The sequence below is a fragment of the Salmo salar genome, chromosome ssa25 (assembly GCF_905237065.1).
Source record: "Salmo salar chromosome ssa25, Ssal_v3.1, whole genome shotgun sequence".
NCBI classification, from domain to species: Eukaryota; Metazoa; Chordata; class Actinopteri; order Salmoniformes; family Salmonidae; genus Salmo; species Salmo salar.
In genome coordinates, this window is record NC_059466.1 from 53,675,012 (window position 1) to 53,702,918 (window position 27,907).

A 27,907-nucleotide genomic window follows, 5' to 3' on the forward strand; every position below is an offset into this window, starting at 1 on the left:
TACACTCTAACCACTAGGCTACCTGCCACTCTAACCACTAGGCTACCTGCCCCCCTCTAACCACTAGGCTACCTGCCGCCCTCCACCCTAACCACTAGGCTACCTGCCTCCCCTACACTCTAACCACTAGGCTACCTGCCGCCCCTACACTCTAACCACTAGGCTACCTGCCCCCCTACACTCTAACCACTAGGCTACCTGCCGCCCCACACTCTAACCACTAGGCTACCTGCCCCCCTACACTCCTAACCACTAGGCTACCTGCCCCTCTAACCACTAGGCTACCTGCCTCCCCTACACTCTAACCACTAGGCTACCTGCCGCCCCTACACTCTAACCACTAGGCTACCTGCCCCCCTACACTCTAACCACTAGGCTACCTGCCTCCCCTACCCTCTAACCACTAGGCTACCTGCCACCTCACACTCTAACCACTAGGCTACCTGCCTCCTCTACACTCTAACCACTAGGCTACCTGCCCCCCCTACACTCTAACCACTAGGCTACCTGCCGCCCCTACACTCTAACCACTAGGCTACCTGCCTCCCCTACACTCTAACCACTAGGCTACCTGCCGCCCTCCACTCTAACCACTAGGGCTACCTGCCGCCCCTCCACTCTAACCACTAGGCTACCTGCCCCCCTACACTCTAACCACTAGGCTACCTGCCTCCCTCCACTCTAACCACTAGGCTACCTGCCGCCCCCTCCACTCTAACCACTAGGCTACCTGCCCCCCTACACTCTAACCACTAGGCTACCTGCCACCCCTACACTCTAACCACTAGGCTACCTGCCCCCCTACACTCTAACCACTAGGCTACCTGCCGCCCCTACACTCTAACCACTAGGCTACCTGCCTCCCCTACACTCTAACCACTAGGCTACCTGCCCCCCCTACACTCTAACCACTAGGCTACCTGCCGCCCCTACACTCTAACCACTAGGCTACCTGCCTCCCCTACACTCTAACCACTAGACTACCTGCCTCCCCTACACTCTAACCACTAGGCTACCTGCCGCCCCTATACTCTAACCACTAGGCTACCTGCCCCCCCTACACTCTAACCACTAGGCTACCTGCCGCCCCTCCACTCTAACCACTAGGCTACCTGCCTCCCTCTACACTCTAACCACTAGGCTACCTGCCACCCTCTACACTCTAACCACTAGGCTACCTGCCGCCCTCTACACTCTAACCACTAGGCTACCTGCCACTCTAACCACTAGGCTACCTGCCCCCTCTAACCACTAGGCTACCTGCCGCCCCTCCACCCTAACCACTAGGCTACCTGCCTCCTCTAACCACTAGGCTACCTGCCCCCCCTCCACTCTAACCACTAGGCTACCTACCGCCCCTACACTCTAACCACTAGGCTACCTGCCACTCTAACCACTAGGCTACCTGCCTCCCTCCACTCTAACCACTAGGCTACCTGCCTCCCCTCCACTGTAACCACTAGGCTACCTGGCCACTCTAACCACTAGGCTACCTGCCACTCTAACCACTAGGCTACCTGCCTCCCTCCACTCTAACCACTAGGCTACCTGCCTCCCCTCCACTCTAACCACTAGGCTACCTGCCTCCCCTCCACTCTAACCACTAGGCTACCTGCCGTCCCTACACTCTAACCACTAGGCTACCTGCCCCCCTACACTCTAACCACTAGGCTACCTGCCCCCTCCACTCTAACCACTAGGCTACCTGCCTCCCCTACACTCTAACCACTAGGCTACCTGCCTCCCCCACACTCTAACCACTAGGCTACCTGCCCCCCTACACTCTAACCACTAGGCTACCTGCCTCCTCTACCATCTAACCACTAGGCTACCTGCCCCCCTACACTCTAACCACTAGGCTACCTGCCTCCCCCTACACTCTAACCACTAGGCTACCTGCCACCCCTACACTCTAACCACTAGGCTACCTGCCTCCCCTACACTCTAACCACTAGGCTACCTGCCTCCCCTACACTCTAACCACTAGGCTACCTGCCCCCCTACACTCTAACCACTAGGCTACCTGCCGCCCCTACACTCTAACCACTAGGCTACCTGCCTCCCCTCCACTCTAACCACTAGGCTACCTGCCGCCCCTACACTCTAACCACTAGGCTACCTGCCCCCCTACACTCTAACCACTAGGCTACCTGCCCCCCTACACTCTAACCACTAGGCTACCTGCCACCCCTACACTCTAACCACTAGGCTACCTGCCTCCCCTCCACTCTAACCACTGGGCTACCTGCCCCCCTACACTCTAACCACTAGGCTACCTGCCGCCCCTACACTCTAACCACTAGGCTACCTGCCCCCCTACACTCTAACCACTAGGCTACCTGCCTCCCTACACTCTAACCACTAGGCTACCTGCCGCCCCTACACTCTAACCACTAGGCTACCTGCCGCCCCTACACTCTAACCACTAGGCTACCTGCCTCCCCTACACTCTAACCACTAGGCTACCTGCCTCCCCTACACTCTAACCACTAGGCTACCTGCCGCCCCTACACTCTAACCACTAGGCTACCTGCCTCCCCTACACTCTAACCACTAGGCTACCTGCCCCTCTAACCACTAGGCTACCTGCCTCCCCTACACTCTAACCACTAGGCTACCTGCCGCCCCTACACTCTAACCACTAGGCTACCTGCCCCCCCTACACTCTAACCACTAGGCTACCTGCCGCCCCTACACTCTAACCACTAGGCTACATGCCTCCCTACACTCTAACCACTAGGCTACCTGCCCCCTCTAACCACTAGGCTACCTGCCCCCCTACACTCTAACCACTAGGCTACCTGCCTCCTCTACACTCTAACCACTAGGCTACCTGCCCCCCCTACACTCTAACCACTAGACTACCTGCCTCCCCTACACTCTAACCACTAGGCTACCTGCCTCCCCTACACTCTAACCACTAGGCTACCTGCCTCCCTACACTCTAACCACTAGGCTACCTGCCACCTCTACACTCTAACCACTAGGCTACCTGCCCCCCCTCCACTCTAACCACTAGGCTACCTGCCTCCCCTACACTCTAACCACTAGGCTACCTGCCTCCCCTCCACTCTAACCACTAGGCTACCTGCCGCCCCTACACTCTAACCACTAGGCTACCTGCCCCCCTACACTCTAACCACTAGGCTACCTGCCTCCCCTACACTCTAACCACTAGGCTACCTGCCGCCCCTCACACTCTAACCACTAGGCTACCTGCCTCCTCTACACTCTAACCACTAGGCTACCTGCCCCCCTACACTCTAACCACTAGGCTACCTGCCGCCCCTACACTCTAACCACTAGGCTACCTGCCTCCCCTACACTCTAACCACTAGGCTACCTGCCGCCCCTCCACTCTAACCACTAGGGCTACCTGCCGCCCCTCCACTCTAACCACTAGGCTACCTGCCCCCCTACACTCTAACCACTAGGCTACCTGCCTCCCTCCACTCTAACCACTAGGCTACCTGCCGCCCCTACACTCTAACCACTAGGCTACCTGCCCCCCTACACTCTAACCACTAGGCTACCTGCCGCCCCTACACTCTAACCACTAGGCTACCTGCCCCCTCACACTCTAACCACTAGGCTACCTGCCCCCCCCCACACTCTAACCACTAGGCTACCTGCCGCCCCTACACTCTAACCACTAGGCTACCTGCCTCCCCTACACTCTAACCACTAGGCTACCTGCCACTCTAACCACTAGGCTACCTGCCTCCCCTACACTCTAACCACTAGGCTACCTGCCCCCTCTAACCACTAGGCTACCTGCCGCCCCTCCACCCTAACCACTAGGCTACCTGCCTCCTCTAACCACTAGGCTACCTGCCACCCTCTACACTCTAACCACTAGGCTACCTGCCTCCTCTAACCACTAGGCTACCTGCCACCCTACACTCTAACCACTAGGCTACCTGCCACTCTAACCACTAGGCTACCTGCCCCCTCTAACCACTAGGCTACCTGCCGCCCCTCCACTCTAACCACTAGGCTACCTGCCACCCTCCTCTAACCACTAGGCTACCTGCCCCCCCTCCACTCTAACCACTAGGCTACCTACCGCCCCTACACTCTAACCACTAGGCTACCTGCCACTCTAACCACTAGGCTACCTGCCTCCCCTCCACTCTAACCACTAGGCTACCTGCCTCCCCTCCACTGTAACCACTAGGCTACCTGCCACTCTAACCACTAGGCTACCTGCCACTCTAATCACTAGGCTACCTGCCTCCCCTCCACTCTAACCACTAGGCTACCTGCCTCCCCTCCACTCTAACCACTAGGCTACCTGCCTCCCCTCCACTCTAACCACTAGGCTACCTGCCGTCCCTACACTCTAACCACTAGGCTACCTGCCCCCCCTACACTCTAACCACTAGGCTACCTGCCCCCTCCACTCTAACCACTAGGCTACCTGCCGCCCCTCCACTCTAACCACTAGGCTACCTGCCGCCCCTACACTCTAACCACTAGGCTACCTGCCTCCCTACACTCTAACCACTAGGCTACCTGCCTCCCCTACACTCTAACCACTAGGCTACCTGCCCCCTACACTCTAACCACTAGGCTACCTGCCTCCCCTACACTCTAACCACTAGGCTACCTGCCACCCCTACACTCTAACCACTAGGCTACCTGCCTCCCCTACACTCTAACCACTAGGCTACCTGCCTCCCCTACACTCTAACCACTAGGCTACCTGCCACCCCTACACTCTAACCACTAGGCTACCTGCCGCCCCCCACACTCTAACCACTAGGCTACCTGCCCCCCTACACTCTAACCACTAGGCTACCTGCCGCCCCTACACTCTAACCACTAGGCTACCTGCCCCCCTACACTCTAACCACTAGGCTACCTGCCGCCCCTACACTCTAACCACTAGGCTACCTGCCTCCCCTACACTCTAACCACTAGGCTACCTGCCGCCCCTCCACTCTAACCACTAGGCTACCTGCCCCCCTACACTCTAACCACTAGGCTACCTGCCCCCCTACACTCTAACCACTAGGCTACCTGCCACCCCTACACTCTAACCACTAGGCTACCTGCCTCCCTCCACTCTAACCACTGGGCTACCTGCCCCCCCTACACTCTAACCACTAGGCTACCTGCCGCCCCTCCACTCTAACCACTAGGCTACCTGCCGCCCCTACACTCTAACCACTAGGCTACCTGCCGCCCCTACACTCTAACCACTAGGCTACCTGCCGCCTCTACACTCTAACCACTAGGCTACCTGCCTCCCCTACACTCTAACCACTAGGCTACCTGCCTCCTCTACCCTCTAACCACTAGGCTACCTGCCTCTACACTCTAACCACTAGGCTACCTGCCACCTCTACACACTAACCACTAGACTACCTGCCGCTCCTCCACTCTAACCACTAGGCTACCTACCACCTCTACACTCTAACCACTAGGCTACCTGCCTCCCCTACACTCTAACCACTAGGCTACCTGCCCCCCACACTCTAACCACTAGGCTACCTGCCGCCCCTCCACTCTAACCACTAGGCTACCTGCCTCCCCTACACTCTAACCACTAGGCTACCTGCCGCTCCTCCACTCTAACCACTAGGCTACCTGCCTCCCCTACACTCTAACCACTAGGCTACCTGCCCCCCCTACACTCTAACCACTAGGCTACCTGCCCCCCCTACACTCTAACCACTAGGCTACCTGCCGCCCCCCTACACTCTAACCACTAGGCTACCTGCCGCCCCTACACTCTAACCACTAGGCTACCTGCCGCCCCTCCACTCTAACCACTAGGCTACCTGCCGCCCCTCCACTCTAACCACTAGGCTACCTGCCTCCCCTACACTCTAACCACTAGGCTACCTGCCGCCCCTCCACTCTAACCACTAGGCTACCTGCCGCCCCCTACACTCTAACCACTAGGCTACCTGCCACCCCTACACTCTAACCACTAGGCTACCTGCCCCCCTCCACTCTAACCACTAGGCTACCTGCCGCCCTCCACTCTAACCACTAGGCTACCTGCCGCCTCTACACTCTAACCACTAGGCTACCTGCCCCCCCTCCACTCTAACCACTAGGCTACCTGCCGCCCTCCACTCTAACCACTAGGCTACCTGCCGCCCCTACACTCTAACCACTAGGCTACCTGCCCCCCTACACTCTAACCACTAGGCTACCTGCCGCCCCCCTACACTCTAACCACTATGCTACCTGCCGCCCCTACACTCTAACCACTAGGCTACCTGCCGCCCTCCACTCTAACCACTAGGCTACCTGCCGCCCCCTCCACTCTAACCACTAGGCTACCTGCCGCCCCTACACTCTAACCACTAGGCTACCTGCCCCCTAACCTCTAGCCACTAGGCTACCTGCCGCCCCTACACTCTAACCACTAGGCTACCTGCCCCCCCTCCACTCTAACCACTAGGCTACCTGCCTCCCCTACACTCTAACCACTAGGCTACCTGCCACCCCTCCACTCTAACCACTAGGCTACCTGCCGCCCCTACACTCTAACCACTAGGCTACCTGCCCCCCTACACTCTAACCACTAGGCTACCTGCCCCCTACACTCTAACCACTAGGCTACCTGCCGCCCCTACACTCTAACCACTAGGCTACCTGCCGCCCCTACACTCTAACCACTAGGCTACCTGCCTTCTCTAACCACTAGGCTACCTGCCGCCCCTACACTCTAACCACTAGGCTACCTGCCGCCCCTCCACTCTAACCACTAGGCTACCTGCCGCCCCTCCACTCTAACCACTAGGCTACCTGCCGCCCCTACACTCTAACCACTAGGCTACCTGCCGCCCCTCCACTCTAACCACTAGGCTACCTGCCCCTCTAACCACTAGGCTACCTGCCGCCCCTCCACTCTAACCACTAGGCTACCTGCCCCTCTAACCACTAGGCTACCTGCCCCTCTAACCACTAGGCTACCTGCCACCCCTCCACTCTAACCACTAGGCTACCTGCCGCCCCTCCACTCTAACCACTAGGCTACCTGCCCCCCCTACACTCTAACCACTAGGCTACCTGCCGCCCCAACACTCTAACCACTAGGCTACCTGCCACTCTAACCACTAGGCTACCTGCCCCTCTAACCACTAGGCTACCTGCCCCTCTAACCACTAGGCTACCTGCCGCCCCTCCACTCTAACCACTAGACTACCTGCCCCTCTAACCACTAGGCTACCTGCCGCCCCTCCACTCTAACCACTAGGCTACCTGCCCCTCTAACCACTAGGCTACCTGCCCCCCCTACACTCTAACCACTAGGCTACCTGCCGCCCCTCCACTCTAACCACTAGGCTACCTGCCCCTCTAACCACTAGGCTACCTGCCGCCCCTCCACTCTAACCACTAGGCTACCTGCCCCTCTAACCACTAGGCTACCTGCCCCTCTAACCACTAGGCTACCTGCCCCCCCTACACTCTAACCACTAGACTACCTGCCCCCCTACACTCTAACCACTAGGCTACCTGCCGCCCCTACACTCTAACCACTAGGCTACCTGCCCCCCTACACTCTAACCACTAGGCTACCTGCCCCCCTACACTCTAACCACTAGGCTACCTGCCGCCCCTACACTCTAACCACTGGGCTACCTGCCCCCTCTAACCACTAGGCTACCTGCCCCTCTAACCACTAGGCTACCTGCCTCCTCTACACTCTAACCACTAGGCTACCTGCCTCCTCTACACTCTAACCACTAGACTACCTGCCCCCTCCACTCTAACCACTAGGCTACCTGCCTCCCTACACTCTAACCACTAGGCTACCTGCCCCCCTACACTCTAACCACTAGGCTACCTGCCGCCCTCCACTCTAACCACTAGGCTACCTGCCGCCTCTACACTCTAACCACTAGGCTACCTGCCCCCTACACTCTAACCACTAGGCTACCTGCCGCCCCCTACACTCCAACCACTAGGCTACCTGCCGCCCCTACACTCTAACCACTAGGCTACCTGCCCCCCCACACTCTAACCACTAGGCTACCTGCCGCCCTCCACTCTAACCACTAGGCTACCTGCCCCCCTACACTCTAACCACTAGGCTACCTGCCCCCCTACACTCTAACCACTAGGTTACCTGCCGCCCCTACACTCTAACCACTAGGCTACCTGCCCCCCTCACACTCTAACCACTAGGCTACCTGCCGCCCCTACACTCTAACCACTAGGCTACCTGCCTCCCTACACTCTAACCACTAGGCTACCTGCCGCCCCTCCACTCTAACCACTAGGCTACCTGCCTCCTCTAACCACTAGGCTACCTGCCTCCCCTCCACTCTAACCACTAGGCTACCTGCCTACCTCTAACCACTAGGCTACCTGCCCCCTCTACACTCTAACCACTAGGCTACCTGCCCCCCTACACTCTAACCACTAGGCTACCTGCCTCCCCTACACTCTAACCACTAGGCTACCTGCCCCCCTACACTCTAACCACTAGGCTACCTGCCCCCCTACACTCTAACCACTAGGCTACCTGCCCCCTACACTCTAACCACTAGGCTACCTGCCGCCCCTACACTCTAACCACTAGGCTACCTGCCCCCCTACACTCTAACCACTAGGCTACCTGCCCCCCCTACACTCTAACCACTAGGCTACCTGCCTCCCCTCCACTCTAACCACTAGTCTACCTGCCTCCCCTACACTCTAACCACTAGGCTACCTGCCGCCCCTACACTCTAACCACTAGGCTACCTGCCTCCCCTCCACTCTAACCACTAGGCTACCTGCCTCCCCTCCACTCTAACCACTAGGCTACCTGCCTCCCTAACCACTAGGCACGCTCTAACCACTAGGCTACCTGCCTCCCCTACACTCTAACCACTAGGCTACCTGCCTCCCCTACACTCTAACCACTAGGCTACCTGCCCCCCTACACTCTAACCACTAGGCTACCTGCCCCTCTAACCACTAGGCTACCTGCCTCCCCCACACTCTAACCACTAGGCTACCTGCCCCCCTACACTCTAACCACTAGGCTACCTGCCGCCCCCCTACACTCTAACCACTACGCTACCTGCCGCCCCTACACTCTAACCACTAGGCTACCTGCCCCCTCTAACCACTAGGCTACCTGCCCCTCTAACCACTAGGCTACCTGCCCTCTAACCACTAGGCTACCTGCCCCTCTAACCACTAGGCTACCTGCCTCCCCTACACTCTAACCACTAGGCTACCTGCCTCCCCTACACTCTAACCACTAGGCTACCTGCCTCCCCTACACTCTAACCACTAGGCTACCTGCCTCCCTCCACTCTAACCACTAGGCTACCTGCCTCCCTCTAACCACTAGGCTACCTGCCTCCCTACACTCTAACCACTAGGCTACCTGCCCCCCTACACTCTAACCACTAGGCTACCTGCCCCTCACTCTAACCACTAGGCTACCTGCCTCCCCTACACTCTAACCACTAGGCTACCTGCCTCCCCTACACTCTAACCACTAGGCTACCTGCCGCCCCTACACTCTAACCACTAGGCTACCTGCCGCCCTCACACTCTAACCACTAGGCTACCTGCCTCCACTCTAACCACTAGGCTACCTGCCCCTCTAACCACTAGGCTACCTGCCCCAACTCTAACCACTAGGCTACCTGCCCCCTCTAACCACTAGGCTACCTGCCCCCCTACACTCTAACCACTAGGCTACCTGCCTCCCCTACACTCTAACCACTAGGCTACCTGCCTCCCCTACACTCTAACCACTAGGCTACCTGCCTCCCCTACACTCTAACCACTAGGCTACCTGCCCCCCACACTCTAACCACTAGGCTACCTGCCCCCCTACACTCTAACCACTAGGCTACCTGCCGCCTCTACACTCTAACCACTAGGCTACCTGCCCCCCTACACTCTAACCACTAGGCTACCTGCCCCCCTACACTCTAACCACTAGGCTACCTGCCTCCCCCCACACTCTAACCACTAGGCTACCTGCCTCCCCTACACTCTAACCACTAGGCTACCTGCCGCCCCTACAGTCTAACCACTAGGCTACCTGCCCCCCCTACACTCTAACCACTAGGCTACCTGCCTCCCCTACACTCTAACCACTAGGCTACCTGCCTCCCCTACACTCTAACCACTAGGCTACCTGCCTCCCCTACACTCTAACCACTAGGCTACCTGCCTCCCCTACAGTCTAACCACTAGGCTACCTGCCTCCCCTACACTCTAACCACTAGGCTACCTGCCGCCCCTACACTCTAACCACTAGGCTACCTGCCGCCCCTACACTCTAACCACTAGGCTACCTGCCTCCTCTAACCACTAGGCTACCTGCCGCCTCTAACCACTAGGCTACCTGCCCCTCTAACCACTAGGCTACCTGCCCCTCTAACCACTAGGCTACCTGCCTCCCCTACACTCTAACCACTAGGCTACCTGCCTCCCCTACACTCTAACCACTAGGCTACCTGCCTCCCCTACACTCTAACCACTAGGCTACCTGCCTCCCCACACTCTAACCACTAGGCTACCTGCCTCCCCTACACTCTAACCACTAGGCTACCTGCCTCCCCTCCACTCTAACCACTAGGCTACCTGCCTCCCCTACACTCTAACCACTAGGCTACCTGCCTCCCTACACTCTAACCACTAGGCTACCTGCCTCCCTACACTCTAACCACTAGGCTACCTGCCTCCCCACACTCTAACCACTAGACTACCTGCCTCCCCTACACTCTAACCACTAGGCTACCTGCCGCCCCTCCACTCTAACCACTAGGCTACCTGCCTCCCCTACAGTCTAACCACTAGGCTACCTGCCCCCCCTACACTCTAACCACTAGGCTACCTGCCTCCCCTACACTCTAACCACTAGGCTACCTGCCTCCCCTACACTCTAACCACTAGGCTACCTGCCTCCCCTACACTCTAACCACTAGGCTACCTGCCTCCCCTACAGTCTAACCACTAGGCTACCTGCCTCCCCTACACTCTAACCACTAGGCTACCTGCCGCCCCCTACACTCTAACCACTAGGCTACCTGCCGCCCCTACACTCTAACCACTAGGCTACCTGCCCCTCTAACCACTAGGCTACCTGCCCCTCTAACCACTAGGCTACCTGCCCCCCCTCTAACCACTAGGCTACCTGCCCTCTCTAACCACTAGGCTACCTGCCTCCCCTACACTCTAACCACTAGGCTACCTGCCTCCCCTACACTCTAACCACTAGGCTACCTGCCCCCCTACACTCTAACCACTAGGCTACCTGCCGCCCCTACACTCTAACCACTAGGCTACCTGCCTCCTCTACACTCTAACCACTAGGCTACCTGCCTCCCTCCACTCTAACCACTAGGCTACCTGCCTCCCCTACACTCTAACCACTAGGCTACCTGCCCCCCTCCACTCTAACCACTAGGCTACCTGCCTCCCCTACACTCTAACCACTAGGCTACCTGCCTCCCCTACACTCTAACCACTAGACTACCTGCCTCCCCTACACTCTAACCACTAGGCTACCTGCCGCCCCTCCACTCTAACCACTAGGCTACCTGCCTCCCCTACACTCTAACCACTAGGCTACCTGCCTCCCCTACACTCTAACCACTAGGCTACCTGCCCCCCCTCCACTCTAACCACTAGGCTACCTGCCACCCCAAACCCCAATCAGGTGACTTTGGGTTACAACAACATACCGGAGGAGTTGGGAAACAATGTTTTTATTTAACTAGGCAAGTCAGAAACACTGTACTAGGTAACCAAATGGTAACCAATATCCTCTACTACTAGATAACTATCACGTTTTAGTCCACTAAATATCCTGTGTTGTTGGTTTGATGTACGGTGCAAAGAAATACAAGCTTATTTCTTTCTTCCCTCAGGTCAAACATTGTCCATCGAAAATCCATCGGAAAGGTATCCTTTTGCACATTTAATGTAAAATTTAAATCAACTGAAACTCACTGACATACAAAAGGATTAGAGTTGAGCCCATATATGATTCAATTGAACATCGTGATATTTGACATTGACAATATGTCGGAAAGTGCAAGAAGGTATATTGTGATGTTCAAGAAAGACCATACTTTATTTGAACAGTTGTATTTGTTAAGCTGTATCAATATGGTAAATGAAGTCTAAACAAATTAACTAAGCCTTATCTTTTTCACCACACAAAAGATTATTGAATGAGAATGTGATTATAATATTGTATAAAATATATTCTATTGTAGTCTAGTCATTACCAGCCCAAAATGATTATATCAGGTATCGTAATATTTGGAGTAGCATATGGTACAACAAGACCATGGTGCTCTGGATAAGAGCGTCTGCTAAATGACGTAAATGTAAAATGGTACAAAAGGTCACCCCAGATATTTACTTTCATAATTGGTTAGGGTTAAGGGTCCGTTCTAGATTTGGATGAGTGGTTTACAGGTCAGGATTGTCCTTGGTTAGGGTTAAGGGTCCGTTCTAGATTTGGATGAGTGGTTTACAGGTCAGGAGTGGCCTTGGTTAGGGTTAAGGGTCCGTTCTAGATTTGGATGAGTGGTTTACAGGTCAGGAGTGGCCTTGGTTAGGGTTAAGGGAGTGTCCTTGGTTAGGGTTAAGGGAGTGTCCTTGGTTAGGGTTAAGGGAGTGTCCTTGGTTAGGGGTAAGGGAGTGTCCTTGGTTAGGGTTAAGCTAAGGGAGTGTCCTTGGTTAGGGTTAAGGGAGTGTCCTTGGTTAGGGTTAAGGGAGTGTCCTTGGTTAGGGTTAAGGGAGTGTCCTTGGTTAGGGTTAAGGGAGTGTCCTTGGTTAGGGTTAAGGGAGTGTCCTTGGTTAGGGTTAAGGGAGTGTCCTTGGTTAGGGTTAAGGGAGTGTCCTTGGTTAGGGTTAAGGGAGTGTCCTTGGTTAGGGGTAAGGGAGTGTCCTTGGTTAGGGTTAAGCTAAGGGAGTGTCCTTGGTTAGGGTTAAGGGAGTGTCCTTGGTTAGGGTTAAGGGAGTGTCCTTGGTTAGGGTTAAGGGAGTGTCCTTGGTTAGGGTTAAGGGAGTGTCCTTGGTTAGGGTTAAGGGAGTGTCCTTGGTTAGGGTTAAGGGAGTGTCCTTGGTTAGGGTTAAGGGAGTGTCCTTGGTTAGGGTTAAGGGGAGTGTCCTTGGTTAGGGTTAAGGGAGTGTCCTTGGTTAGGGTTAAGGGAGTGTCCTTGGTTAGGGTTAAGGGAGTGTCCTTGGTTAGGGGTAAGGGAGTGTCCTTGGTTAGGGTTAAGGGAGTGTCCTTGGTTAGGGTTAAGGGAGTGTCCTTGGTTAGGGTTAAGGGAGTGTCCTTGGTTAGGGTTAAGGGAGTGTCCTTGGTTAGGGTTAAGCTAAGGGAGTGTCCTTGGTTAGGGTTAAGGGAGTGTCCTTGGTTAGGGTTAAGGGAGTGTCCTTGGTTAGGGTTAAGGGAGTGTCCTTGGTTAGGGGTAAGGGAGTGTCCTTGGTTAGGGGTAAGGGAGTGTCCTTGGTTAGGGTTAAGGGAGTGTCCTTGGTTAGGGTTAAGGGAGTGTCCTTGGTTAGGGTTAGGTTAAGGGAGTGTCCTAAAGTGTGTCAGATAAGGTGAGCAGTTCTCAACTTTTCTGTCCAGCATCTCTGGTCTGTTGACGGCAGCAGAGTCTCACAGACAGTCACCGCCTCAGACTGAGGATGACCATCAGCCTCCACTAGACATCTCCTCCCTCCATCTCTCCCAGGTATCTATCTCTCTCCTCCTCCCTCCATCTCTCCCAGGTATCTATCTCTCTCCTCCTCCCTCCATCTCTCCCAGGTATCTATCTCTCTCCTCCTCCCTCCATCTCTCCCAGGTATCTATCTCTCTCCTCCTCCCTCCATCTCTCCCAGGTATCTATCTCTCTCCTCCTCCCTCCATCTCTCCCAGGTATCTATCTCTCTCCTCCTCCCTCCATCTCTCCCAGGTATCTATCTCTCTCCTCCTCCCTCCATCTCTCCCAGGTATCTATCTCTCTCCTCCTCCCTCCATCTCTCCCAGGTATCTATCTCTCTCCTCCTCCCATCTCTCCCAGGTATCTATCTCTCTCCTCCTCCCTCCATCTCTCCCAGGTATCTATCTCTCTCCTCCTCCCTCCATCTCTCCCAGGTATCTATCTCTCTCCTCCTCCCTCCATCTCTCCCAGGTATCTATCTCTCTCCTCCTCTCCCCTCCATCTCTCCCAGGTATCTATCTCTCTCCTCCTCCCTCCATCTCTCCCAGGTATCTATCTCTCTCCTCCTCCCTCCATCTCTCCCAGGTATCTATCTCTCTCCTCCTCCCTCCATCTCTCCCAGGTATCTATCTCTCTCCTCCTCCCTCCATCTCTCCCAGGTATCTATCTCTCTCCTCCTCCCTCCATCTCTCCCAGGTATCTATCTCCTCCTCCCTCCATCTCTCCCAGGTATCTATCTCTCTCCTCCTCCCTCCATCTCTCCCAGGTATCTATCTCTCTCCTCCTCCCTCCATCTCTCCCAGGTATCTATCTCTCTCCTCCTCCCTCCATCTCTCCCAGGTATCTATCTCTCTCCTCCCATCTCTCCCAGGTATCTATCTCTGTCTTCCCTCCATGTCTCCCAGGTATCTATCTCTCTCCTCCTCCCTCCATCTCTCCCAGGTATCTATCTCTCTCCTCCTCCCTCCATCTCTCCCAGGTATCTATCTCTCTCCTCCTCCCTCCATCTCTCCCAGGTATCTATCTCTCTCCTCCTCCCTCCATCTCTCCCAGGTATCTATCTCTCTCCTCCTCCCATCTCTCCCAGGTATCTATCTCTCTCCTCCTCCCTCCATCTCTCCCAGGTATCTATCTCTCTCCTCCTCCCTCCATCTCTCCCAGGTATCTATCTCTCTCCTCCTCCCTCCATCTCTCCCAGGTATCTATCTCCTCCTCCCTCCATCTCTCCCAGGTATCTATCTCTCTCCTCCTCCCTCCATCTCTCCCAGGTATCTATCTCTCTCCTCCTCCCTCCATCTCTCCCAGGTATCTATCTCTCTCCTCCTCCCTCCATCTCTCCCAGGTATCTATCTCTCTCCTCCCATCTCTCCCAGGTATCTATCTCTGTCTTCCCTCCATGTCTCCCAGGTATCTATCTCTCTCCTCCTCCCTCCATCTCTCCCAGGTATCTATCTCTCTCCTCCTCCCTCCATCTCTCCCAGGTATCTATCTCTCTCCTCCCATCTCTCCCAGGTATCTATCTCTCTCTTCTCCCTCCATCTCTCCCAGGTATCTATCTCTCCTCTCCTCCCTCCATCTCTCCCAGGTATCTATCTCTCTCCTCCTCTCCCCTCCATCTCTCCCAGGTATCTATCTCTCTCCTCCTCCCATCTCTCCCAGGTATCTATCTCTCTCCTCCTCTCCCCTCCATCTCTCCCAGGTATCTATCTCTCCTCTCCTCCTTCCATCTCTCCCAGGTATCTATCTCTCTCCTCCTCTCCCCTCCATCTCTCCCAGGTATCTATCTCTCTCCTCCTCCCTCCATCTCTCCCAGGTATCTATCTCTCTCCTCCTCTCCCCTCCATCTCTCCCAGGTATCTATCTCTCTCCTCCTCCCTCCATGTCTCCCAGGTATCTATCTCTCTCCTCCTCCCTCCATCTCTCCCAGGTATCTATCTCTCTCCTCTTCCCTCCATCTCTCCCAGGTATCTCTCTCTCCTCCTCCCTCCATCTCTCCCAGGTATCTATCTCTCTCTCCTCCCTCCATCTCTCCCAGGTATCTATCTCTCTCCTCCTCCCTCCATCTCTCCCAGGTATCTATCTCTCTCCTCCTCCCCATCTCTCTCAGGTATCTATCTCTCTCCTCCTCCCATCTCTCCAAGCCTAAGGTATCTATAGCCTGGGTGCTGGGCCTCAGTCCAGTCTAGACTAGAGTGGTCAGTCAACTTCCTCTGGTCCTCTTGCAGGAAGGCCGTGAGAAACGAGGAGAGGGAATTGAAGAGCATCTAGAAAAGACCTTTGCTCACCCTCCATCACAAGGAGAAACACACTGTGACCTGTGGTCATACCCAGAGGCAATGGGTAGGATCTCCAGTGGGTAGGGTCTCCAGTGGGTAGGATCTCCAGTGGGTAGGATATTCAGTGGGTAGGATCTCCAGTGGGTAGGATCTTCAGTGGGTAGGATATTCAGTGGGTAGGATCTCCAGTGGGTAGGATCTTCAGTGGGTAGGATCTCCAGTGGGTAGGATCTCCAGTGGGTAGGATATTCAGTGGGTAGGATATTCAGTGGGTAGGATCTTCAGTGGGTAGGATCTCCAGTGGGTAGGATCTCCAGTGGGTAGGATCTCCAGTGGGTAGGATCTCCAGTGGGTAGGATCTCCAGTGGGTAGGATCTCCAGTGGGTAGGATCTCCAGTGGGTAGGATATTCAGTGGGTAGGATATTCAGTGGGTAGGATCTCCAGTGGGTAGGATATTCAGTGGGTAGGATCTCCAGTGGGTAGGATCTCCAGTGGGTAGGATCTCCAGTGGGTAGGATATTCAGTGGGTAGGATATTCAGTGGGTAGGATCTCCAGTGGGTAGGATCTCCAGTGGGTAGGATATTCAGTGGGTAGGATATTCAGTGGGTAGGATCTCCAGTGGGTAGGATATTCAGTGGGTAGGATCTCCAGTGGGTAGGATCTCCAGTGGGTAGGATATTCAGTGGGTAGGATCTCCAGTGGGTAGGATCTCCAGTGGGTAGGATATTCAGTGGGTAGGATCTCCAGTGGGTAGGATCTCCAGTGGGTAGGATCACCAGTGGGTAGGATCTTCAGTGGGTAGGATCTCCAGTGGGTAGGATATTCAGTGGGTAGGATATTCAGTGGGTAGGATCTCCAGTGGGTAGGATATTCAGTGGGTAGGATATTCAGTGGGTAGGATCTCCAGTGGGTAGGATCTTCAGTGGGTAGGATCTCCAGTGGGTAGGATATTCAGTGGGTAGAGTCTCCAGTGGGTATGATCTCCAGTGGGTAGGATATTCAGTGGGTAGGATCTCCAGTGGGTAGAGTCTCCAGTGGGTAGGATCTCCAGTGGGTAGGATATTCAGTGGGTAGGATCTCCAGTGGGTAGAGTCTCCAGTGGGTAGGATCTCCAGTGGGTAGGATCTCCAGTGGGTAGGATCTCCAGTGGGTAGGATATTCAGTGGGTAGGATCTCCAGTGGGTAGGATCTGGGCCCATGTCCAGTTTAAATTGATACTGGTGGTAAAATGTTTTAAATCCGTCCTCTAGATGAAATCCACTCTTCAGCCCAGGAGGAGGGAAGTTTACTGGAGGAACAGGTCTGCTGTTTATTATTACAATATAATAATATCATTATTCAACAACGTGTGGTACTGCTGTAAAATCACACTCCAAGTAACATCAGCATCATTTAGAAGAGAACATGGACCTGTTCAGTGGCAGGACATTGATGAAGTTCCGTGCTGTAGATTCATTAATATACTGCATACAGGGGTGCGTCCCAAATGGCACCCTATTCCCTTAAAGTGTACTGTTTTTGATCAGTGCCCAAGGCTCTGGTCAAAAGTAGTGTACTATGTAGGGAATAGGGTGCCATATAGGAGGCCTCGTAAGTCTTGTGTTATACAGTGCATTATGAAAGTATTCAGACCTCTTCACTTTTTCCACATTATGTTACCTTAGAGCCTTATTATAAAATGGATTAAATTAAATGTTTTCCTCATCAATCTACACACAATACCCCATCATTTTACATTTACATTTAAGTCATTTAGCAGACGCTCTGGATCAAATTGGTGCATTCACCTTATGATATCCAGTGGAACAACCACTTTACAATAGTGCATCTAAATCTTTTTGGGGGGGGGGGGTTAGAAGGATTACTTTATCCTATCCCAGGTATTCCTTAAAGAGGTGGGGTTTCAGGTGTCTCCGGAAGGTGGTGATTGACTCCGCTGTCCTGGCGTCGTGAGGGAGCTTGTTCCACCATTGGGGTGCCAGAGCAGCGAACAGTTTTGACTGGGCTGAGCGGGAACTGTGCTTCCTCAGAGGTAGGGAGGCGAGCAGGCCAGAGGTGGATGAACGCAGTGCCCTTGTTTGGGTGTAGGGCCTGATCAGAGCCTGAAGGTACGGAGGTGCCGTTCCCTTCACGGCTCCGTAGGCAAGCACCATGGTCTTGTAGCGGATGCGAGCTTCAACTGGAAGCCAGTGGAGAAAGCGGAGGAGCGGGGTGACGTGAGAGAACTTGGGAAGGTTGAACACCAGACGGGCTGCGGCGTTCTGGATGAGTTGTAGGGGTTTAATGGCACAGGCAGGGAGCCCAGCCAACAGCGAGTTGCAGTAATCCAGACGGGAGATGACAAGTGCCTGGATTAGGACCTGCGCCGCTTCCTGTGTGAGGCAGGGTCGTACTCTGCGAATGTTGTAGAGCATGAACCTACAGGATCGGGTCACCGCTTTGATGTTAGCGGAGAACGACAGGGTGTTGTCCAGGGTCACGCCAAGGTTCTTAGCACTCTGGGAGGAGGACACAATGGAGTTGTCAACCGTGATGGCGAGATCATGGAACGGGCAGTCCTTCCCCGGGAGGAAGAGCAGCTCCGTCTTGCCGAGGTTCAGCTTGAGGTGGTGATCCGTCATCCACTCTGATATGTCTGCCAGACATGCAGAGATGCGATTCGCCACCTGGTTATCAGAAGGGGGAAAGGAGAAGATTAATTGTGTGTCGTCTGCATAGCAATGATAGGAGAGACCATGTGAGGATATGACAGAGCCAAGTGACTTGGTGTATAGCGAGAATAGGAGAGGGCCTAGAACAGAGCCCTGGGGGACACCAGTGGTGAGAGCACGTGGTGCGGAGACAGATTCTCGCCACGCCACCTGGTAGGAGCGACCTGTCAGGTAGGACGCAATCCAAGCGTGGGCCGCGCCGGAGATGCCCAACTCGGAGAGGGTGGAGAGGAGGATCTGGTGGTTCACAGTATCAAAGGCAGCAGATCGGTCTAGAAGGATGAGAGCAGAGGAGAGAGAGTTAGCTTTAGCAGTGCGGAGAGCCTCCGCGACACAGAGAAGAGCAGTCTCAGTTGAATGACCAGTCTTGAAACCTGACTGAGAGAGCTGGCCAAGGACGGCACGTTCAAGAGTTTTGGAGAGAAAAGAAAGAAGGGATACTGGTCTGTAGTTGTTGACATCGGAGGGATCGAGTGTAGGTTTTTTCAGAAGGGGTGCAACTCTCGCTCTCTTGAAGACGGAAGGGACGTAGCCAGTGGTCAAGGATGAGTTGATGAGCGAGGTGAGGAAGGGGAGAAGGTCTCCGGAAATGGTCTGGAGAAGAGAGGAGGGGATAGGGTCAAGCGGGCAGGTTGTTGGGCGGCCGGCCGTCACAAGATGCGAGATTTCATCTGGAGAGAGAGGGGAGAAAGAGGTCAAAGCACAGGGTAGGGCAGTGTGAGCAGGACCAGCGGTGTCGTTTGACTTAACAAACGAGGATCGGATGTTGTCGACCTTCTTTTCAAAATGGTTGACGAAGTCATCCGCAGAGAGGGAGGAGGGGGGGGGAGGGGGAGGAGGATTCAGGAGGGAGGAGAAGGTGGCAAAGAGCTTCCTAGGGTTAGAGGCACATGCTTGGAAGTTAGAATGGTAGAAAGTGGCTTTAGCAGCAGAGACAGAAGAGGAAAATGTAGAGAGGAGGGAGTGAAAGGATGCCAGGTCCGCAGGGAGGCGAGTTTTCCTCCATTTCCGCTCGGCTGCCCGGAGCCCTGTTCTGTGAGCTCGCAATGAGTCGTCGAGCCACAGAGCAGGCGGGGAGGACCGAGCCGGCCGGGAGGATAGGGGACATAGAGAATCAAAGGATGCAGAAAGGGAGGAGAGGAGGGTTGAGGAGGCAGAATCAGGGGATAGGTTGGAGAAGGTTTGAGCAGATGGAAGAGATGATAGGATGGAAGAGGAGAGAGTAGCGGGAGAGAGAGAGCGAAGGTTGCGACGGCGCAATACCATCCGAGTAGAGTGAGAAGTGTTGGATGAGAGCGAGAGGGAAAAGGATACAAGGTAGTGGTCAGAGACTTGGAGGGGAGTTGCAATGAGATTAGTGGAAGAACAGCATCTAGTAAAGATGAGGTCAAGCGTATTGCCTGCCTTGTGAGTGGGGGGGGGAAGGTGAGAGGGTGAGGTCAAAAGAGGAGAGGAGTGGAAAGAAGGAGGCAGAGAGGAATGAGTCAAAGGTAGACGTGGGGAGGTTAAAGTCACCCAGAACTGTGAGAGGTGAGCCATCCACAGGAAAGGAACTTATCAAGGCGTCAAGCTCATTGATGAACTCTCCAAGGGAACCTGGAGGGCGATAAATGATAAGGATGTTAAGCTTGAAAGGGCTGGTAACTGTGACAGCATGGAATTCAAAGGAGGCGATAGACAGATGGGTCAGGGGAGAAAGAGAGAATGTCCACTTATGAGAGATGAGGATTCCAGTGCCACCACCCCGCTGGCCAGATGCTCTCGGGGTATGAGAGAACACGTGGGCAGACGAGGCGAGAGCAGTAGGAGTAGCAGTGTTATCTGTGGTAATCCATGTTTCCGTCAGTGCCATGAAGTCGAGGGACTGGAGAGTAGCATAGGCTGAGATGAACTCAGCCTTGTTGGCCGCAGATCGGCAGTTCCAGAGGCTGCCGGAGACCTGGAACTCCACGTGGGTCGTGCGCGCTGGGACCACCAGGTTAGAGTGGCAGCGGCCACGCGGTGTGAAGCGTTTGTGTGGCCTGTGCAGAGGGGAGAGAACAGGGATAGACAGACACATAGTTGACAGGCTACAGAAGAGGCTACGCTAATGCAAAGGAGATTGGAATGACAAGTGGACTACACGTCTCGAATGTTCAGAAAGTTAAGCTTACGTTGCAAAAATCTTATTGACTAAAATGATACAGTACTGCTGGCTGGTGGAGTAGGCTAGCTAGCAGTGGCTGCGTTGTTGACTTTGAACGTGTAGCTGGCTAGGTAACCTCGATAGTTTCAGTACTACACCATTATCATGATACAAAGGTAACTACTAATCAAGACGTTCCTTTGTAATGTATTTAGTTTCTCCAATGCTGCTCGTCGGTAATAGTTGACTAGGTTTGGAAAATGGCGTCGCGGGGGACGAAAATAGCTGGCTAGCTAACCTCGATAATTACTCTAAACTACACAATTATCAAACTATAACAAAGACAACTATGTAGCTAGCTAACACTACACTAATCAAATCGTTCCGTCGAGGGAAGAAGTTTGGAACCACCAAGACTCTTCCTAGAGCTGGCTGCCTGGTCAAACTGAGCAATCGGGAAGAAGGGCCTTAGTCAGGGAGGTGACCAAGAAACCGATGGTCACTTTGACAGAGCTCCAGAGATCCTCTGTGGAGATGGGAGAATCTTCCAGAAGGACAACCATCTCTGCAGCACTCCACCAATCAGGCCTTTATGGTAGAGTGGCCAGACGGAAGCCACTTCTCAGTAAAAGGCACATGACAGCCTGCTTGGAGTTTGCCAAAAGGCACCTGAAGGACTCAGACCATGAGAAACAAGATTCTATGGTCTGATGAAACTAAGATTGAACTCTTTGGCCTGAAAGACAAGTGTCACGTCTGGAGGAAACCTGGCACCATCCCTACTGTGGAGCATGGTGGTGGCAGCATCATGCTGTGGGGATGTTTTTCAGCAGCAGGGACTGGGAGACTAGTCAGGATCGAGGGAAAAATGAACGGAGCAAAGTACAGAGAGATCCTTGATGAAAACCTGCTCCAGAGCGCTCAGGATCTCAGAATGGGGTGAAGGTTCACCTTCCAACAGGACAACGACCCTAAGCACACAGCCAAGACAACGCAGGAGTGGCTTCGGGACAGGTCTCTGAATGTCCTTGAGTGGCCCAGATAGATCCCGGACTTGAACCCGATCGAACATCTCTGGAGAGACCTGAAAATAGCTGTGCAGTGACGCTCCCCATCCAACCTGACAGAGCTTGAGAGGATCTGCAGAGAAGAATGGGAGAAACTCCCCAAATACAGGTGTGCCAAGCTTGTAGCGTCATACCCAAGAAGACTTGAGGCTGTAATCGCTGCCAAAGGTGCTTCAAAGTACTGAGTAAAGGGTCTGAATACTTATGCAAATGTAATATTTCCGTTTATTTTTATTTTTTTATAAGTTCGCAAACATAATATTTTTTATTTTTTTGCTTTGTCATTATGGGGTATTGTGATGTCATTATGGGGTATTGTGATGTCATTATGGGGTATTGTGATGTCATTATGGGGTATTGTGATGTCATTATGGGGTATTGTGTGTAGATCGATGAGGGGGAAAAAATATTGAATCCATTTTAGAATAAGGCTGTAACGTAACAAAATGTGAAGGGGTCTGAATACTTTCCGAATGATCTGTAAATATGCTATGTAACATCGGTTTGACTCTTTATAGAAGGAGCGTCTGAACACCTCCAGTACAGCGGGGATGGAGGAGGTGAAGGAGAGGGGGACTGAGGGAGGAGAGGAACAGCCAACACCCCTCATTACTGAGGAGGAGGAGAAGAATGAAGGGATGGGAGCAGCATTCTCTCCTCAGACTCCTGCTAGAATGAAAGCTGTGTCCAGCACCCCAACCTTCTCCCTGAAGTAAGACATCACATGCATAGTTCAAACAGAAGTTAACCTAGGCTGGGTCTGAAATGGCACCCTATTTGGTGGACTACTTTTGACCAAGTCCCAGGTCAAAAGCAGTGCACCCTGGGCTCTGGTGAAAAGTAGTGCACTACAGAGGGAAAAGGGTGCCGTTTGAGATTCAGACCTCCCAGTTGTGTATATAGATGCGTACTTATATAATATCTCCAGCAGTAGCCACGGTGGGTCACCTAGTCGCCTCGACGGATCCACGGGGAAATCCCCAGCCTTCCTGTTCTCCATGAGCTCAGCTCCAAGCCCCACCGCCCCGGACTTCTCTGGCTTCCACTGTGGCTTTGAACTGGGCTCAGGCCAGGAGGAAGTGAGGGAACATCGAAAACACTTTTTTACAACGATGACCAATCCATCAACAACTCTTTATATTAAACTCTAATGTTGTGTTTCATTGTAGGAGCCTCCTTTCCCCTTCAGCAGTTCCTATTTCAGCAGCGAAAAGGTACATTATATATGTTGTTATATGTTATTCTCTGTAGTGTCAGTATTGTACATAATGCTGAACATGGCTCATTATATATGTTGTTATATGTTATTCTCTGTAGTGTCAGTATCGTACATAATGCTGAACATGGCTCATTATATATGTTGTTATTCTCTGTAGTGTCAGTATCGTACATAATGCTGAACATGGCTAATTTAATACCTTTGTATCATCTTAGAAACCGTCAGGATCCAAATCGCCATCAGGTGGGAAATTGTGTCTGCTATTAATAAATTATACTTTTCAAAAGTGATTCTTTTTTAGTTGTAGAGCTGATCTAAGATCAGTTTTGCCTTTAAAATGAAAATGAATGGACAGGGAACTGATCCTATATCGGAGAGATATTTTATAAATACAGACCCTGATGTGGTTCTTCCTCTGTGTAATAGCAATATGTATGTTGTTGAAGGCTTCCTGTTTGCCCGGCCGCAGTCGGAGAAGTCAGAAGATGGATTTGAGTTTCCCTTCGGCTCTAAGAGTCCTGGTCGACCGTCAACCAGCAGAGAGAAAGGATCAGGGGCTGGGGACTCCTTCCCTTTCTCCTTTAACTTCTAGCACATCTTAGTGTAAAACTTAATGCATGCTTCAAATGGCACCCTATTCCCTATGTAGTGCACTACTTTTGCTCAGGGCCATGTAGTGTACTAGGGCAATAGGGTGCCATTTTGAATGCATCCTGAGATTCTTCCACGTTGCTGTACATGAGTTCATTTCCTGTTTGGTTATGTTGTTGTTATGCACTGTAGATGTGTTTTAGCGGTTGTTAATATTCACTCTAGTAATTAGTTGAATCAACTGTTGTATGAAAATTACATCTAGACTTAAAGTTCTCTGTTTGTTCATACGTCATTTATAATTATTTAAAACTCGACTGTATTGATATTTAACTAAATAAAATCTGATAATCTGTGTCGAACTCTTGAATGTTTTTATTTGACATTGTTGCCATCTGTATCAAAATTAATCACAATGATATTAATTCACGTTTCTAATGTGGGGACTTTCGTTATTCTAAACACGTCTTTTACAGACAAACTCGCTGAAGCAACAAATAGACACGAAAACTTCCAGAATGGTAGTTCCTCATGTTCATTGTTCTGATTATACTGTAGGTGTTGGTGATCTGGCACACAGACTGAATAACAGGTCAGATAACTGAATAACAGGTCAGATAGCTGAATAACAGGTCAGATAACTGAATAACAGGTCAGATAACTGAATAACAGGTCAGATAACTGAATATGAATAACAGGTCAGATAACTGAATAACAGGTCAGATAGCTGAATAACAGGTCAGATAACTGAATAACAGGTCAGATAACTGAATAACAGGTCAGATAACTGAATAACAGGTCAGATAACTGAATAACAGGTCAGATAGCTGAATAACAGGTCAGATAACTGAATATGAATAACAGGTCAGATAACTGAATAACAGGTCAGATAACTGAATAACAGGTCAGATAGCTGAATAACAGGTCAGATAGCTGAATAACAGGTCAGATAGCTGAATAACAGGTCAGATAACTGAATAACAGGTCAGATAACTGAATAACAGGTCAGATAACCGAATAACAGGTCAGATAACTGAATAACAGGTCAGATAACTGAATAACAGGTCAGATAACTGAATAACAGGTCAGATAACTGAATAACAGGTCAGATAGCTGAATAACAGGTCAGATAACTGAATAACAGGTCAGATAGCTGAATAACAGGTCAGATAACTGAATAACAGGTCAGATAACTGAATAACAGGTCAGATAACTGAATATGAATAACAGGTCAGATAACTGAATAACAGGTCAGATAACTGAATAACAGGTCAGATAACTGAATAACAGGTCAGATAACTGAATAACAGGTCAGATAACTGAATAACAGGTCAGATAACTGAATAACAGGTCAGATAGCTGAATAACAGGTCAGATAACTGAATAACAGGTCAGATAACCGAATAACACGTCAGATAACTGAATAACAGGTCAGATAACTGAATATGAATAACAGGTCAGATAACTGAATAACAGGTCAGATAACTGAATAACAGGTCAGATAACTGAATAACAGGTCAGATAACCGAATAACACGTCAGATAAGATCACAAAACATACATTTGTGTCAAGTTGGCTGGTTGGCTGGATGTCCTTTGGGTGGTGGACCATTCTTTATACACACAGGAAACTGTTGAGTGTGAAAAACCCAGCAGTTCTTGACACAAACCGGTGCACCTGGCACCTACTACCATTCCCTGTTAAAAAGGCACTTAAATATTTTGTCTTGTCCATTCACCCTCTGAATGGCACTCATACACAATCCATGACTTAATTGTCTCAAGGCTTAACAATCCTTCTTTAACCCGTCTCCTCCCCTTAATCTACACTGATTGAAGTGGATTTAACAAGTGACATCAATAAGGGATCATAGTTTTCACCTGGATTCACCTGGTCAGTCTGTGTCATGAAAAGAGCAGGTGTTCCTAATGTTCTGTAAACTCAGTGTAGACCAAATAGCGTAGTAGATGGTGTAATGAAATAGATACAATATCGTCTAGTGTACTAGACATGTTACACAGTACGGATGGGAATCGCCAGGGACCTCACGATACAATATTATCACGATACTTTGGTGGCGATGCGATATATGTTGTGATTATCACGATTCTATATGTATTGAGATTCGATACTGATTTAATTGTAATTCGCTGTTCCAAACATATTGCTCACCATATGTCTGCAACATACATTTGCTGCAGAAGGACAAGAGTGAGCATGAGAAAAAGAGTTTTGATCAGTCATGGAAATAAAACTGCTGAAAAAAAAATTGGAACACAGAGAATTGAGTTCTCAAGTGCCGGTGAATCCCTGAAGAGGCTGCAGTAAACCTTTCCATTTGATAGAGAGCCCAGTGCCCAGTGCAATCGCAACAAATAATCTGCTCAGACCCCAACCAAGGTGCATTAAAAGTCGTGCTATAAATTCTCAGACAACCCAAAGATTCCTAGATGCCCTTCCAGACTCCCTCCACCTACCCAAGGACGTCAGAGTACAAAAATCGGTTAACCACATAACTGAGGAACTAAATTTAACCTTGCGTAATACCCAAGATGCAGTCGCACCCCTAAAAACAAAAAACATTTGTCATAAGAAACTAGCTCCCTGGTATACAGAAAATACACGAGCTCTGAAGCAAGCTTCCAGAAAATTGGAACGGAAATGGCGCCACACCAAACTGGAAGTCTTCCGACTAGCTTGGAAAGACAGTACCGTGCAGTATCGAAGAGCCCTCACTGCTGCTCGATCATCCTATTTTTCCAACTTAATTGAGGAGAATAAGAACAATCCCAAATGTATTTTTGATACTGTCGCAAAGTTAACTGAAAAGCAGCAGCATTCCCCAGGAGAGGATGGCTTTCACTTCAGCAGTGATAAATTCATGAACTTCTTTGAAGAAAAGATCATGATCATTAGAAAGCAAATTACGGACACCTCTTTAACTCCTCCAAAGATCAGTTGTCCTGAATCTGCACAACACTGCCAGGACCTAGGATAGAGGGAGACGCAAAGGTTTTTAAATACTATATCTCTTGACACAATGATGAAAATAGTCTTGGCCTCTAAACCTTCAAGCTGCATACTGGACCCTATTCCAACTAAACTACTCAAAGAGCTGCTTCCTGTGCTTGGCCCTCCTATGTTGAACAGAATAAACAGCTCTCTATCCACCGGATGTGTACCAAGCTCACTAAAAGTGGCAGTAATAAAGCCTCTCTTGAAAAAGCCGAATCTTGACCCAGAAATTATAAAAAACTATCGGCCTATATCGAATCTTCCATTCCTCTCAAAAATTTTAGAAAAAGCTGTTGCGCAGCAACTCACTGCCTTCCTGAAGACAAACAATGTATACGAAACGCTTCAGTCTGGTTTTAGACCCCATCATAGCACTGAGACTGCACTTGTGAAGGTGGTAAATGACCTTTTAATGACATCAGACCGAGGCTCTGCATCTGTCCTCGTGCTCCTAGATCTTAGTGCCGCTTTTGATACCATCGATCACCACATTCTTTTGGAGAGATTGGAAACCCAAATTGGTCGACACGGACAAGTTCTGACCTGGTGTAGATCTTATCTGTCGGAAAGATATCAGTTTGTCTCTGTGAATAGTTTGTCCTCTGACAAATAAATTGTAAATTTCGGTGTTCCTCAAGGTTCCGTTTTAGGACCACTATTGTTTTCACTATATATTTTACCTCTTGGGGATGTCATTTGAAAACATAATGTTAAATTTCACTGCTATGCGGACAACACACAGCTGTACATTTCAATGAAACATGGTGAAGCCCCAAAACTGCCCTCCCTAGAAGCCTGTGTTTCAGACTTAAGGAAGTGGATGGCTGCAAATGTTCTACTTTTAAACTCGGACAAAACAGAGATGCTTGTTCTAGGTCCCAAGAAACAAAGAGATCTTCTGTTGAATCTGACAATTAATCTTGATGGTTGTGCAGTCGTCTCAAATAAAACTGTGAAGGACCTCGGCGTTACTCTGGACCCTGATCTCTCTTTTGAAGAACATATCAAGACTGTTTCAAGGACAGCTTTATTCCATCTACTAACATTGCAAAAATTAGAAACTTTCTGTCCAAAAATTACGCAGAAAAATAAATCCATGCTTTTGTTACTTCTAGGCTGGACTACGGCAATGCTCTACTTTCCGGCTACCCGGATAAAGCACTAAACAAACTTCAGTTAGTGCTAAACACGGCTGCTAGAATCCTGACTAGAACCAAAAAATTTGATCATATTACTCCAGTGCTAGCCTCTCTACACTGGC

The 27,907-nt window shown here is 51.4% G+C and overlaps 1 protein-coding gene across 2 annotated transcripts in view; it reads left to right on the forward strand.

Annotated features, from left to right (window-relative positions):
* LOC106586959 (uncharacterized) overlaps window positions 1-23,976 on the forward strand; it is a 35,045-nt gene extending 11,069 nt beyond the window's left edge. The window contains exons 6-14 of one of the 2 annotated variants that reach the window (XM_045707905.1): window positions 11,847-11,880; window positions 13,565-13,670; window positions 15,866-15,980; window positions 17,169-17,218; window positions 22,340-22,533; window positions 22,753-22,900; window positions 22,991-23,035; window positions 23,256-23,283; window positions 23,487-23,976. In XM_045707905.1, coding sequence (XP_045563861.1) covers window positions 11,847-11,880; window positions 13,565-13,670; window positions 15,866-15,980; window positions 17,169-17,218; window positions 22,340-22,533; window positions 22,753-22,900; window positions 22,991-23,035; window positions 23,256-23,283; window positions 23,487-23,632 — 866 coding nt within the window. In that variant the 3' untranslated portion in view covers window positions 23,633-23,976. Of the gene's footprint in view, window positions 1-11,846; window positions 11,881-13,564; window positions 13,671-15,865; window positions 15,981-17,168; window positions 17,219-22,339; window positions 22,534-22,749; window positions 22,901-22,990; window positions 23,036-23,255; window positions 23,284-23,486 lie in introns of both variants that reach the window. The other variant, XM_045707904.1, reaches the window with a different exon arrangement.
* Window positions 23,977-27,907: the final 3,931 nt, after the last annotated feature.